Source organism: Pteropus alecto, unplaced genomic scaffold (assembly GCF_000325575.1).
Source record: "Pteropus alecto unplaced genomic scaffold, ASM32557v1 scaffold313, whole genome shotgun sequence".
Lineage (NCBI taxonomy): Eukaryota > Metazoa > Chordata > Mammalia > Chiroptera > Pteropodidae > Pteropus > Pteropus alecto.
Window position 1 is genome coordinate 887288 of NW_006434832.1, and position 15047 is coordinate 902334.

Below are 15047 nucleotides of genomic sequence, written 5' to 3' on the forward strand. Positions count from 1 at the left end.
AGTTTGTGACCTTTAGTAAATCTGGGACCCCCCAAGCCGTCTCTTCCTGGCCATCCTGGAAAAAGTAAGAGGAGTGCAGTCCCTTAGCTCATCCCTGGCGTCCACGGCCTGTCCTCTCCTCCCTGTGCTACCTGCAGATCTTTGGGGCTGCACGGAGGCATTCATAGCAGCCTGAGCCATAGACTGCCTGTGGGTGGTCCTGGCCTAGATAAAACATAAATGCTCATGGCCTGCTGGCCAGGCTGCCTTTCTGGGGACAGCTCTTGGCCTGGGAATGAGCTTGCAGACAGCACGGGGTGTGTGTCTGTGTGTGTGTGTGTGTGTGTGTTTCAGGAGGTTGGTTTGAAACAGCTGCCATATTCCAAATTCTAGTTTGGATTTTTCTTTTTTTTTTGTTAGAGTTAGAACTATGTGTACCACATCAAGAGAGCCCAGGCTAATTTAAAGCCACAATGCCTTCACCCGGCCTGAATTTGAGGGAAGACTAAGCCCTTCAGGTTCCCAGGAGCACAGTGGCAGGCACCCACGTTCACACCCGATCTGGGGGCGGGAGTGGCCTTTGGGATTTTGCTGCTGCTGCTAAATAGATTTACATAGTCATAATTGGAAAGGTATATAGTGAAAGTTTCTCCCCTCCAACTTCTGTTCCCCAGCTGCCAAGTTTCCTCCCTGAGATAAATGGTGAAAAGTTCCTTAGGTAGCCTTCCAAGACTCCATGCATTTCCAAGCAGATATGTCAAAAATACCCCCGTTTTACCCTTTTACACCAAGGCACAGTATATTTACTTTGCTTTGTTCACTTAATAATTAATCTATTTTGTAGATACTTGGGAGTCTTTTGGAGTGAGTTCTTGGTACAGACTGCTGATAGAAGGGGATATGGAAGGCTTGTTTGGGTTGTCCTTGCCCTGGAAGTGTGGCCTGGAGGAGGATCTGGCAGTTGTGGAGTCACTGGATCTCTCATCCTGCCCCCACCCCCCAAATCTAACTGATTTCTTAATTTTTTTCCACTTAGTTTTTAATATTAGCTTTGTTCGACCTTGACCTAAATGTTGGTTTGGGCCAACAGTCAGGAGATACAAGATAGGGCACAAGAAAGCAGAAGGTGTTGTCTTCACCCTTGTCCTGTAAGCCGACCTGAAATGGAAGTAGTGCCTGGATGGCTGTATATTTACAAGCTGCCATTTAGTGAGCATCTACTCTGTGTCAGGTCTGTTACCTGCTTTTAATTTCACTTGCACCACATCCGATGAGGTGGTAAGTGTTCCTCACATCACAGGCGGCGCAGCTTCAATTCCCACCCAGCTCTTGCTGTTGCTCTGACCTGCATTCTCTCCACAAAGTCAGCTTGAGATTCACAAACAGTGCTCACCACTCATCATGTCCCCAGGGAGGCGGAGGAAGCCGCTGTGCTCAGGTCTGCTCTAGCTCAAGACCCGACCAACAGCAGGAAGCAAAGTGGGGCAGACTCATAGCAACTCAGCTCACCAGCCCGGTTCCTCGACCCCCCTGGCTCCCTCACATCCTTAACCTATTTTCCCTTTCCATTTAGGGAACATGTCCAGCAGAGTCAAGAACGCGGAAAGGTCAGTATAGTAGCTGTTCCTCATTTAATTGCAGTCCCTCCCTCCCTAAACGCTTTCCTGCGACTCCCTCTGTGGCAGCATCTGCTCACTTTCCTGCGGCAGGAAGCGCGTCCAGGTTGTGTTGTCCCATCATGTTTCCAAGGCCTGGGCTTCAGAGAGGTGAGCAGCGGGCGAGGGGCATCCACAAGCTAGTCTAGAGCTCTTCTCCTTAGAGCAAGACCCCGTTCGGTCACTCTGGCTCCTACATCCTCTGGCTATGCCTGACCATAGACTGAAGTTCTGCATCATTTTCCTTTTGATTCGGGAGCAGTTTGGGGTGGGCAGTTTGACAGCTGCCTACCACTTTCAGAAATGCCAAACTCCCTGAAATTGACAAACAGGCAGATTGACGGCCCAGCTCCCGGCTCCTCATGGACAGCAGGAGAGTTTCTCCCAAAGATGCTCTTTAAGTGGCATTTATTCGTGCACAAGCAGGAGCTAATAAAAGTCACTTGGCACCTTTTGTGTTCAAAATTCAAGGAAATCTGTGAGGGAATTGATTTTAATAACTGTCTCAGTTAATTAGACAAGGAATTGCCCCCTCTAAAGTAATTAATGGGAGCCACTGCCTATGCAAGGAGAAAGGCAGTGGCTCCCATTAATTACAAGGTGGCGCTGGTGGCCACCTTGAGCAGGTCTGGAAGCTGTGAGGTGCCAGCCTCTGTGGAGAGCTGGTGGCTGTTAGTTCTGCCCAGGCTTCTAGCCCCTTTAAAGAACTTCTTGTCACCATGGGAAAATAGAAATGATTCTTAATGCCTAAGAGATTTTATACACTGTCCAAATAGCCCGCTAGTAGGGGATGAATCTCTTGATTAATTGACTCCAAATTTGTCCTCCCAGAACCCCTTTGCCCTATTTTTTCCCAGAACCAGATTTCACCTTTGATATTTTTTTTACCGTCCTTCTGCTAAGATCTCTAAACACTCTTTAGCTCTCCTTTTTTCTGCACCTTCTCCCCCAAAAAGCCCTCATAGAGAATTCTGCCTGGGAGTGATCACAGGCCCCTCAGGATTCTGAGACCCCCCAGGAGTAAAGGTCTGGGAAGGAGCTGAAGCTTTTAGCAGAGACCATCAGGAACTGGGTTTCTCCCGCCCAGCTTGGTCTCTGATGGTCAACTGACAGTCTCCAGAACCCATACACAGGAGGGTCCTCTGTCCTGCCAAGGGAGGGCATGCCTAATACCCTAGGCATTCTGCAGCCTCTCCCCGCAACAGTGGAACTCGCAGGTAGAGGCTAGAAGGGATGGGAGTGGATGCCTCACCTCTGCCAAATGGAAAGGCACACCTTGGGGCAGCATGTGTTCCAGCCCTGAGAGACTCTCAGGCTTTGGCAGGGCCTCGCCTCCCTGAGCATTTCCCGCATGTGCAGTACGGGCCCTGCACTGGAGCAGACAGGTGCTAATGTGTGCACTTGTCCTTTCTAGTGGCCAGATTGAAAGCACCATTCCTCAAGATAGAAGATGAGAGCCGGTGAGTGGAGCCTCCCCCCTACCCTCTCCCCTCCGAGGACACACAGAGGAGAGGTCCCAAGCTGCCATGGGGTCATGGAGCCACTCAGCCCTGCACCTTTGTCTTCCAAGAAGCTCCTTTCTCCCCCTGTCATGGAGAAGTCTCACACAGACCAGGAGAAGCATCTGAGGGTGGCATTGCATAACTGGCACTCCTCTCGGCCATGAGTCAGAGGTTAATGACCCTGTGTGTGAATTACTTCCTTTAATGTTTTGCTTTTCCGAGCTCGTGATGTCCCATCCAGGCTCATTATTTCTTTGCGTTTCCTCCTAGGCATACACTAACACTATTGAATCATTGCTGGCCCCAACACGGTGCTAGTGCAGTCATCTTGGCTGAAGTGAGGGTGCTTGGGGTGGCGTTGGGATTCCCTGGGGAAGCCTTTCTGTTTTGCTGTGTAGAACCCCTCTCTGGCACGTGATATCTCATGACAGCCCTGGGTGGAAAGTAGCGTGAGGAGAGGCCATCCTCTTCCTAGAGGGGAAACTGAAGTCAGAGAAATTAAGAGACTTGCACACAGCCACTTTTCTAATGAATCTCAGCTAAGGCTAGAATCCAGTGTCCTGACTGTTCTGCCCACTCCACCCCGCCCTGTCCACCACTGGGGCCCCTTCTAACCTAGAGCAGGAGGTATATCCTGATGATAGTCTGATGAGCTGTTAACCACCTTGGTTATCAATGACTCTTCAATAAGTACTAGATCAAAAACCCATGTGATTCTATAATTATCTCAAAGTAAAAAGTTTTTTAAAAGAGAAAAAGCCCGCGTGTGCCCAGCAGAGATTCCTGGGACCAGTTTTCTGAGTCCCTCGGCCACACGTAGGGCAGCTAAAGCCCCAGCCCTGGGATCCTGGTGTCCTTACCTGTCCTCCAGATGGGCCTGGGTTCCATTCTTGGCCTGTGCACACAGTACAGGGTTGGCTTGGGTGGGCCAAAAGTGAGGGGAAAGAACACAGGAATGACAATGAGGTGCTATCTTCTCTAGTTCCGTTGAGAGGGAGTCCCTGTCCATCAATCCCAATCCCTTCACTGCCAGTCAAATACAAGTAGTCATGACTCATATGCAGCAGCTCAGAGGCCCTGCCCATGCCTCAGGATCTCTCATGACACATGGCAGGCACAGGTGATGTCGCCGTTGCTGGAGGTGGGGGGTACATGTGCTTATGTGCCCCTAGCATCACAGGCAATAGGAGATCCCAGCAGAGCTTAGGTGTCTCATGATTCTTTCACTGTGCTGTTCTGAACAGGTGTTCTGCAAAGCCTAATGGCCTAACCAGCTTCAACTTCCCAGCCTTCTAAGCAACAGTGAAAAGAAAGAAAGGGGGGTACCGGGGCTGTGGAGGGCGTCCCCTTTTCTTTAAGGGTCTAAGAAGACTTATTGTTACTTCACTCCTGAGGCCACAGGGCTGTCTCCGTGCCAGTCAGGAAGCATGACCTGCAGTCTCCCAGGAGCACGGGCCATGGCTCCAAACCAGGGCTACCCATGGTTATGTCAGGCAGGGTTTGCTGAGTGTCCACACATCACCAAAAGTCTGGCTCCAAAAGTCTCTTGACTGTGAGCAACTTGAGGCAGACCACCAGCACCACCCAATATCAGTCTGACTATCCAGAACCTTCACTGTGCGTCTTCCATTCAGAACAACCACCACTTAGAAGGTGCAAAGGAGCAAAAAAGTTCCTCTCTCTGGAGCAGGAAAATCACTGCTCTGGTGTACACGTCCTTCCATTTACATTCTGCCAGCCTAGAGTCCTCAAAGATTGTTTTAGAGTCAAGAAACAAAATGGAAAGGGGAAGATCTAGATCAGGAGTCAGGAGATGAGGCTTCCCATCCGGTCTTGGCCACTGACTAGCCGTGAGCCCCTGGGAGAGTGCCAGAATATTCTGGGCTTCATTTCTTCCACTTGTTCCACTCCACTCAGAGGGTAGCTATAGGATTCAGATGAGGCTTGAAGAGCAGACAGGGAGAGTATAAGTATTAAACCCAGTAAGGCTGATGGAGGTTTGATTTCAGAAGTTAAAAGATGCGCAGGTGAGAAGACAGGGAGAGTATAAGTATTAAACCCAGTAAGGCTGATGGAGGTTTGATTTCAGAAGTTAAAAGATGCGCAGGTGAGGGTCCACTTTATCAGGATTGGATCTCCAGGGAGTTGGGCTGGCTCCCCTTCGTCATCTTTTCCCTTCTCCACCATAGTCAAAGTAGAAGTTTTTTGTGTTTCAGGAAGTTTCGTCCCTTCCACCATCAGTTTAAATCCTTTCCTGAAATTTCTTTTCTGGGACCCAAAGATGGAAGTCCCTTTGAGGCCCCGACGACCCTGGACCGCTCGCACTGTACCAGGTGGGTCTTTCTGGTTCCTGAATAACAAGGGCTGGTTATAGGCCAAAGTCCTTCCACTCAGGGGCCTGCTGGTCAGATCTGGGAATGGCCATGTGTTAGCTCCTTAGGCGAAGTCTATTCTGGGAACTTAGCCCAGAGAAGAGAGACATGAGGAGTGTTCATCCGTTTTATTTGGTGTTCTCCGTCCCTACTGAAGAATTTGACTTGTGTCCAGAGGACAATAGACTGGTTTCTGAAACTCAGATCTGTAGAGCACCCTCATCAGGGTCCTCTGGGGTATTACAAATGCAGGTTCTTGGACCCCATTTCACTCCTACAGAGTCACAATCTCCGATGATGGGGCCCCAAAAGTTGCATCGTCCTTCGATGCACATCAAAATGTGAGGCCTTTGGGCTAGATGTGAGGAATAACTAAGGGATGGGATCTGGGGGACCTCCTGCATTGTGTGGCCCAAAGTGGATTCTAGGCTTATTGGTATTCATACTCTGCAGATGTGTGAGAATGTGACCAAAGTGCAGAAGGAACGCAGCTCAAGTGATGGACGAGATGCCTTCTCAGACCCTCTCTAACTTCTGGGCCACGGGGTTGGTTCATAGACCAGGAGAACAGGACAGGGCAGACTCTTAGCCTGAGAGTTCCCATGGCCAAGGAGGGCCCGTGGTTTCCATCAGCAGACAAAGGTGGTGGGCTCAGGAAGTAGTGCAAATGGGAGGGAAAAAACAGAATGTGGCAGTAGATGGAGAGGAGAGGAAGAAGAGAACGAGCTGAGGTGAAGTCCAGGTGCCCTTCACACCTTTTCTAGAAGGCACAGGGGGTACCAGACAGATAGCCAGGGGGTGGTGGGCTTGGGGCTGGTAGGTGGTGCTAGGCCTGGGGTGGCCTCAGGATCACAGAAAAGCCGAGAGGTTGTAAAGGGAAGATGGCGAACCAATCAAGCTTTGGTGTCTGCACTTGAGCATAGAGGGGGAGTTGGCCAGGGTCCCTCGTGCATGCATGGGTGCGTGCGGGTGCGGGTGCGGGTGTGGGTGCATGCGTGTGTGTGTGTGTGGAAAATCTTTGGAAGAGAATGTTTAAATTTTTTTAAATTATTATTTTGGTCCAAAATTCAAGTGTTACAAAGGGTTTAAAGCGAAAAGTCCGTATCCCTCACCCATCCTCTGAGCTTCAGATCATGGTCTATCTCCAGAGACAGTTAATGTGCACAGAAGTACATCATGCAGCCTTTGCCCCTCTTCTTAACGTAAAGAGTAGCGTATCATTCATTGTGCTGGATCTTGCTTTTCCCATTTACTGTATCTTAGATTAATTTCCTATTAGTACCTAAAAAGCGTCCTCATTCCCTTTATGGCAACAGGGAATTCCATTGCATGGATTTACTGTATTTAACCAGTCTCTTACTGATGGATGCTTAGATTATTTCCAGTTTTTTGCTATTACAAACAATGCTGTGGTGAATAGTCTTGTTTAGAGAAAATTTGATTGTTCAAGTATATTTGTGGAATAAATTCCTAAAAGTGGTAATGCTGAGTCAAGGGTACCTCCATTTATAATTTTGATAAATGTGGCTAAACTGCTTTTCACGACGGTGATGCCAGTGGACAGTCTGATCTGCACTGCAGAGAACCTGTTTCCCACGCCCTTGGCCAGCACTGCGAGCTGTCAGACTTGTTGACTTCCACCAACCTGATGGATTAAAAACCGTATCTCAGTGTCATTATAATTTCTATATCTTCTCATTATGAATGAGGTTAAGTATTTTTCATATGTTCGATCATTTGAATTTCAATTTGTGTTCACTTCCTGCATACTGTTTACTCGTTTCTCTATTTGATTATTGATCACTTTCTTATGAATTTGTAAGGTGCCCTTCATGTAATAGAGAAATGAGCCCTTTGCTGTGTTATCAGTTACAAATATTCTACCTCCTCCCCAGTTTGCAGTTTGTCTTTTAACTTTGCTTATGTTTTCTGCCATGCATACATTTTTTTTAATTGCATGTAGTTGAATTTATCAGCTTTTTTCTGTGTTTTCTGGATTTTGTGTCTTACTTAGAAAGTCCTGAAAGGGATATATTTTAGATTTGTTGGGTTTGCTGGGACAGCCAAATAGGTCATTAGGAATATGGGACTAAAATTGAGACGAGAAGTCAGGTTTGAGAAAGAGATATGAAAGTCTTCAGTGAGGGACAAGTAAGCATGAAGGAGGAAACAATCAGGTAGGGGACATTAACTGTGGAGGAGGTCAAGGGCAGCACAGTCCCTTCACTGCTATTGAGGCCTTTTCCCCTTCATTTGCAGGTCAAATGAATGCGGGTTTGGGTATGAGCACAGAGCTGGAATTGTCCTTGCCGCCGCCATCACCTGTGGTTTGAGATGTGTGGGTGGAGAAAGGACAGAGCTAGGACAGGTGCCCATGGGGAGGTCTCGTCTTCCTTCTTGCCTCTCCTGCCACCCTTGAATGAGTGATGCCAAGTGCAGGCAGGGCTGCCTTTGCCTGCCCAGCTCTGGGGCTGTTTTGGTCCATCCCCTCCCTGGCCTGGACCCCAGGCCCTGGAGCAGCAGTTCCTGCTCGGAGGGCCCCAGCAGTGACCACTTTCCCCCACCTTGTACCCTTCCCAGAGAACCCAAGGACAGAGAGCCAAGCCCACAATCAGCCGCTCGCACTGTGCCCAGGAGGAAGAAAGGGTACTGTGAGTGCTGCCAGGAGGCCTACGAGGAGCTCCATGGGGTGAGTCCCTGCCCCACTAAGCAGCTGCTCCCTGGCCGGTTCTGAGAGAGCCTTTCCCACCAAGTCTCTCCATCCTAGGGTGTCTGGGAGGTCTGCTGGCATCCTACCCCAGCCTTGTCTAATGCCCTGTGCTTCCTCTCACCCCTGGGCAGCATCTCCAGAGTGCCCAGCATCAGGCCTTTGCCCTAGAAGCCCACCCATACGCAGCAGTTGATCGGATCATTGCCCAGCTCAGCCACAGCTTTGCAGACATCCCTTCCCAGGCCAGCCTGCCCAGGTGAGTGCCATGGCACAGCCCGGCCAAGGGTGGCGAGCACAGCTATGGTCACTTTTGTTGCTGCCCTCTCTGGGCGGGAAGGAACCCTCAAGTTGGCAACAGATCGGACCTGGCCGTAGCATTCTTCTCTTTCCTCACCTTTCTTTCCCACTATCTTCCGTTCTGTTTGTTTTCGAGAAGGGAGTGGGGGTTGGAAGGACCTCCATTTGTGGCTTTAGCCAAATGGGACTGGACCCAGAATAGAGCGTGGCACCCTTCCTATCACCTGGGCATTGCCATGGTGGTGGGGGCCTGAGGGAGCAGGTCAGCAGATGCACTCCTGGCATGTGCCTGGTCATGCGCCTGTCTGGCCTTCTAGAAGCACGTGTGTGTGTGGGAGGGGGTGGATTCTGGGTCCTTCTCAGGTGGGTAAAGAGCAGTCTTTCTGCCTCTCTAGAAGTTACCCCAGAGAGAAGGTTTTCAGGGGGTTCGGTGGAATTCCAGGGCTCGCTGAGCTTCCCCTGCTGCCTACCAAGGATCTGTAGCTTTACGTCTCACCTCAAGTCTCTACCTCAGGCCTCACTCCCTGAGCTCAGCTTCAGCAGCCACACACCGTGCTTCCTTCAGCTGCCAAAGGGCACGGCCTCCTCTGAAGTTATTAAATGGAATAGCCTCTAACCCGTTCCTCTGGCCAGCCCCGACCACAGGCCACAGAGCCAAGAGAGGTGCAAACAGACTGGCCACTACTGCCGGGTCAACCCAAAGAGCGGGCCTTCATGGGGCCCCAGAGTAGGCAGCTCTCTGCACTCCGAAACCCAGAGGGGTAGCACCATGCATGTCCCACCCCTACCCTGCCCTTGGCCTGGCCCAGGAGCATCTCAGCTTGTCGCCTGCTCTGGAGTTGTGCCCTGTGGCCCACAAGATATTTCTGTTCCCACAGGCAGCCAGGCTCCCCGGCTTTGGACTGTGACCCTTTGTGTCCCAAGACTCTGCCTCCCGGCCAACCATCTCATGCCAAGGCAGCATCTCCCAAGATGAGGGAGGAAGACAACCGCCAGGCCCCAGACATCCCAGAACAGGATGAGATGGCGGGCAGCATGAAGGCACCAGCTGAACATGTGGGAGCTGACAAGATACCCGGACCAGCAGCAAGCTGCCAAGAGCTGGGAGGGTCAGTTGGTGTCATTGTGGACCCCCCAGGGACACCGATGTCCAGGAACCCAGATTTCCAGTGCCTCCTGACCAGCTCTGGTTTTACAGACTTCTCCTCTGGCCCAGACCTGGCACTTGTTGGCCACAAGAGGAAGGTTCAGTCCCCCTGTGGCAATGCCGAGAAGCGGCCAGGAGTCTCTGGGCCACAGGCCTCATTCTTTGTCTCAAGTTTCCCCAACCCCTGTGGCACCAGGACAACCAATGGCAGACATCTCTCCCTTCCCCTTCCAGGCCCTGAGCCCAGCCCTCTGGCCTCCCTCCTGCCCTCGTGCCACCCACAGACCACCCTCGCCCTTCCAGACCCCTCCCCTTGGCAGCCCACAGACAGGCCAGCAGAGCTCTGGGCCACACAGCCTCCCTGGCCTGGGGGAAGATATTCCCCAGGATCTGAGGATTCTGAGTGTGCAGCCCCTGGCCCTGTCTCCCAGCAGGTTGACCAGCTTCCCAGCTGTCCCAAAGCTCCAGGCCAGCTGTCAGCCCACCTGCACTCAGCTGTGAGCACACAACCCCCAGGAGGACCTGCAGGGAGCCACACTACCTCTCTCCCCCACCCTCTGCCAGCCAGCGGGGGAGCCAGCTGCTCCCGTTGGTTGTGGGGCCCCCAGCCTCTCCCAGTCCCCTGCCTCCCTGTCTCCCAGCCCCAGCCCAGTGCCAGCAGAGAACTACTCCTGTGAGTCCCCCAGAGCATACAGCTCTTCATGGGGCCAGAGAGCTCCTGACTCCAGGGCTAGGTACGCAGATAGAAGTTACACCTCTGCTGAGTGCTGCACACCAGCCAGGGCAGAGCAGGTACACAGAGGAGCAGTGCCTCCCCAACGGAGCCAGAAGCAGCCCGGGGCTTGGCCTTCAAAGTCCAAATAAGCAGCTGTTGTCATGGCCAAGCTCTGTGGGCCAACAGAGCCATTCCTTCCCACCACCCAGTCTTCAGGTAGGACTAAGAGAGTCTGGGCTTGGGGGCTTCCCTCTCCTAAGCCTACCTCCAGCCATGTTCCTGACCAGGCAGTGATCTGCGATGGGCTTGTCCAGCCATGGCCAGCTGCCCACTTGCCAGGAGGCAGAGGCAAGGTTGGCATAGGGAGGGATCACAAAGAAGCTGGAGCAGCAGGAGCCCTGGCCTGGCTTCCTGTCCCTCTGCAGGCACTTGCCTCTTTGCAGAGCCCACGGTTAGTTGTCAGTGTTCCCCACCCCCACCCCCAGCCTCCTTTCCCACAAGCATGTGGCTCGCTCCTGCTTTCCGAAATGCCTGTTTGTCCCCTCCCCCAGCCCCCCACGCTGTGCACACATATCCTCAGGAACATATGAAGCAGAGGAGGGGCTTGGCTGCAGCATCGATAGAGCTACCTCTCCCTGCATTTAGTGGGGGCCCAGCACTGACCTTCCCCTGAGCTCAGGATGTGGCCAGGGCCCCCTCTGAGGACAGACCCCTCTGCTCTTCCCTGCCTCAGTCCTGGCTGCCCACCTGGGGTTCTGTCCCAGGGTCAGTAGCTCACCTGCCAACTTCTCCATCACCGGCTTCTGTTCCTCCCCAAGGACCTCCCCCCATTTCTTTCAGCTAAGCCATTAATCTGGAGACAGAGATGGATTTGCTATTGATTCTTTAGCCACTTTTTTTTTTTTTATTATTACATTTCATACTGTGGTTCTTCTCACCCTTCTCTGCCTCTGTGTTTATCTCTTTAAATGTTGGAGCTACCAGAAGCCTGGTGCTATTCTGTGTCTCATTTCAGAGGAAGAAAGGGGGAGGCCTAGCTGCGGGTGAGGACCTGAGTTGTTAGTTTGGAAATAGAGCAACTGTGTGTACAACCCTCACAGAGGTCACGTTTGGCCTTTTTATGCCATTCCTGTTAAATTTCACAGTCTTGGTTCAGGAACTGTAAATAAATTTGTTAATAGCAAAGAGATGGGGCTGGAGTATGGTGCGTTGGGCCTTCATCTGCCCCTCAGTGACCCAAGGCAGGACTGAGGGCCCAGCTGACGTAGACAGAACAACCGGCTAGCAGGACGAGAGCCTCCTGCAAGTGGGAAGCATGTGTGAGTGCCACCGCCCTCCGGAGGCCTAGCCCCCGAAGGCCAAGAGCAGGTGGGGCTGCGTCCAGTCTGCTCAGGTCGCTCAGGCTCTACTGTCCTCTGGTTGCTGCAGAGCGCACGCTCACCGCCCACTCCCAAGAAAACTGCTCTGACTAGGACCCCACTGAGGTCCCTGTCCCATTTCCCCTTCCCCTGGGCTCAGACAGTGGCTTCCTTCTGGACCCTGCTGTGACACATGGGGATGCCTCATCCCCCAGTGCCTTTCCCATGACACTGCCAGTGTGGATGAGAAGTCCCTCCCACCCCTTTCTCAGACCTCTGATCTCCTCACATGCTTCTCACTCAGAACAACACACCAGGTTCTGACACCCTCCTCACCATCTGCCCAGGACTTCGCATCCAACTGTGTGGCCTTCCCCCATCTCAACAATTGCGACCTTGGGTATCACATCTCAGCCAGGTCAAGCCCCAAGGCTATACTTCACCACAGTCATGTCTTTTCCGGCCTCCAGGATATAAATTTAAAGTAGGCCCAGGACAGGTAGGTGCTGCTCGACATACTGGGCCCCTTGACAAGGGGACTTAAAACCTCCTTCTTAGCAGATGACCTTAACTCAGACTCAGCAGCTACTGCCTTACCTTGCTTTCAGTTCCTCTGCAGGACACTCAGGGAGCAGTGTCCCTCCCTAAGTCACACCATCCCTGTGTTCTCCGGCCCACCCCACACAGCCTTGTGAATTTCCTCCTCTCAGATCCGCCACTTCTTCGCTCTGCCCGAAAACTCCATCCTGGAAAACACTTGCATTGATCCAACAGCCGGAGGAATACTCCCTCCTCCTGTTCCCTGGCTACTTCCTAAGGTCTATAGCCACTGCCTCCATGTCTGTACCTCCTTCCCGTTACAAACCTTTACTAAGGAAGAGTTCAGCTGGAATTGTCTATCCCAAGGTCACTGGATTACCACCTGCTAATTACCAAAGTCGGGGTCCTTTCCTCCTTTCCCACCTTCTTGAAACCTGGCTCCCCGACTCCCAGCAACTCCAGGTTAGCCTGGTTCCCCTCTCTCCCCAGCCTCTGCCCTCTCTTTACTCATTCAGCACAGGCCTGACCTGTAGTCCTGAGTCACTCTCAGAGCCTTAACGAGCCCTCCAGTCCTCACTGCTTCCCGAAACGAGAGCCTGGGACCCTGGTCACCTCTGCGCACCGGTTCTTTCACTTTGCAGTTGTGACCTGAATCAGTAGCTCCACCCCTGACTCCCTTCTGAATTCTAATCTTCCCCTGTGTGAGGTGGGAAACAGGAGATCTAGTCACTACCCCAGCTCATATTGTGACTTTGGGCAAGTCCCTTTACTATCTCAGTCTTGGTTTCCTTATCTAAGTGAGGGGCTTGGATGAGATGGTTTCAAGGATCTTTCCTTCCAATAATAAAATACCGTGACCTCCAACAAATCCCTTGTACCCCTCCCATCCTGCTGCCACCACAGACCAACTTACCTGGGAACTCATTCGTGGTCCAAGCCTGGCTCCCTCTTCCCACGGTCATCTCTCCTGGCATCTCTGACTCCTGCCCCCTCTGCCACTCCAACCAGTTCACTCTCCCTGCTGACTATCCCCCGCTTATGCCCAACCTGCTTCATTGTCTCTGCCACCTCCTTCCCCCAAACCCCACTCATTCAGGCTGATCCACTTGTTTCTGACCAGTGCAGGCAATCCAGGTATGTCTTTGCTCTTGGTCCCTGACTTGGAATGCCCTTCGACAGCAGGAAGAATACCCCCACTCTTCAAGTTTATATTCCATATTCTCTGTGAACCCTGTAGTGTAAGCCTTCAGGCCACAGGGGCCTGAGTTCAAATCCAGATCCTGTCTTTTTGTGACCTTTGGCAAACTCCTGAAACTTTTCTTAATCTGAAAATGGAAGTAATAGTTGCTGTCTCATTAGGAAGTCACAAGAAATAAATCAGCTCTGTGAGATACTGGGCTAGACACATGTAAACACTCAATAAACTAACTTATTACCACTACCACCGCATCCCCCACCTCTGCCTCCCAACCTCCCCTCCCCACACACCTGTGATTCCTCCCTCTTTGACATTTCAGTTCCTCTACAGCATCTGACTCTCGATAGAGTTCATTTTCACTAACCTCCCACCTCATGACAGCTCTCTGACCCGTATCCCCATCTCCAGCGTAAATTCGTAGATGAAGCCACTAACAGGGTCTACGAGTCACTTCATACTTGGGCCCTCCATTTTCTGATGGCTGGTTCTCCAGCACTCCGGAAAAGATCCCTTGCATGGGGGAGGAGGGGCAGTGGGGTATGTGCTGCACCCCACCCCCAGCATGTCAGGCCCTTGGAGGCATGACTAAGTTTGTGAATTATGAACTCTCAAAGGATGGGTGACCCAGGATTCTGGCACCCTAGATGCTTCCAACTGCCTGAGGTGAGGCCATAGAGCTTCCAAGATTAAAGAAGGCGGTCATTTGGACAACAAAGAGGAAGGAGCGTGAGGCTCCCCTCAGAGGAATATTAGGATGTCAAGTGCAGTCCTCTCCTGGTGGAAAGGACACACTGGGCTGAGATCTGGGCAGAAGCAGAATGAACTTCCTGTCCCAATGCCGTGGGCATTTCCTCTGCTCCCTACCCCTCAACATTATGTCACCAAGTATAGTCTTTCCATGTGCTGGGTAGAGAGGGCCCCAAGGCCCCCAAGCCATAAAGGAGTCCCTTGGGTCCTAGACAAGGGCCAGGAAGCTGACTTTCTCCTCAGCACCTTAAGGTCAACATGGATAGTGAGAGCAGAGGACGAGTGAGCCCCTTCTGTGCACCAGGCACTGCTCTGAGCACTCAAGGCTCATCTGCTTACTTAGCCCCCAGCAGCACTGCCAGAGAGGGCTTTTCTAGCCTCCATTTTACAGATGAGGAAACCAAGGCTCAGAGACGCTGTGGGGCTTGATCAAGGTCACAGAACCATTAACTGGGATTGGGACCCCAGCTGGTTGCCTGGAGCCCTGAGTCCTGCTCTTATCCACCACTCCACCTTGCCCCCATCCCTGGTGTGACCTCTGCTGCAGGCCTTGAGGGCTGGGCACAGGGCCTGGACATCCTCCATTGGCAGGAATCATCGCTCATCGCTCTGCCCCAGGACTGGGGCAGCTGACACCCCTCACTTACCTAACTGCTGGGACTAGGTCTTGGCCCTACAGCAGCCCAGCTTGGCCCCTGTGCAGGAAAAAAGGAGAGAAGAATTAGTTGAAAGGCAGGAAGAACCGCAGGAAAAAGAGGACCTAGACTCCTTGGTATGGGGGGCTCCTGAGGGAGGGCTGGGGACTAGAGCCTAACAGCTCCATCAGA

General features: G+C 52.1%; 1 protein-coding gene across 3 annotated transcripts in view; it reads left to right on the forward strand.

The window, feature by feature from the left end:
• Positions 1-11564, forward strand: part of DBF4B (DBF4 zinc finger B) — a 22119-nt gene extending 10555 nt beyond the window's left edge. For all 3 annotated transcript variants that reach the window (XM_015588005.2, XM_025045639.1, XM_015588006.2), the window contains 6 exons: positions 1553-1586; positions 3049-3094; positions 5353-5469; positions 8089-8197; positions 8350-8474; positions 9394-11564. In XM_015588005.2, coding sequence (XP_015443491.1) covers positions 1553-1586; positions 3049-3094; positions 5353-5469; positions 8089-8197; positions 8350-8474; positions 9394-10339 — 1377 coding nt within the window. In that variant the 3' untranslated portion in view covers positions 10340-11564. The remainder of the gene's footprint in view (positions 1-1552; positions 1587-3048; positions 3095-5352; positions 5470-8088; positions 8198-8349; positions 8475-9393) is intronic.
• The last annotated feature ends 3483 nt before the right edge of the window (positions 11565-15047 follow it).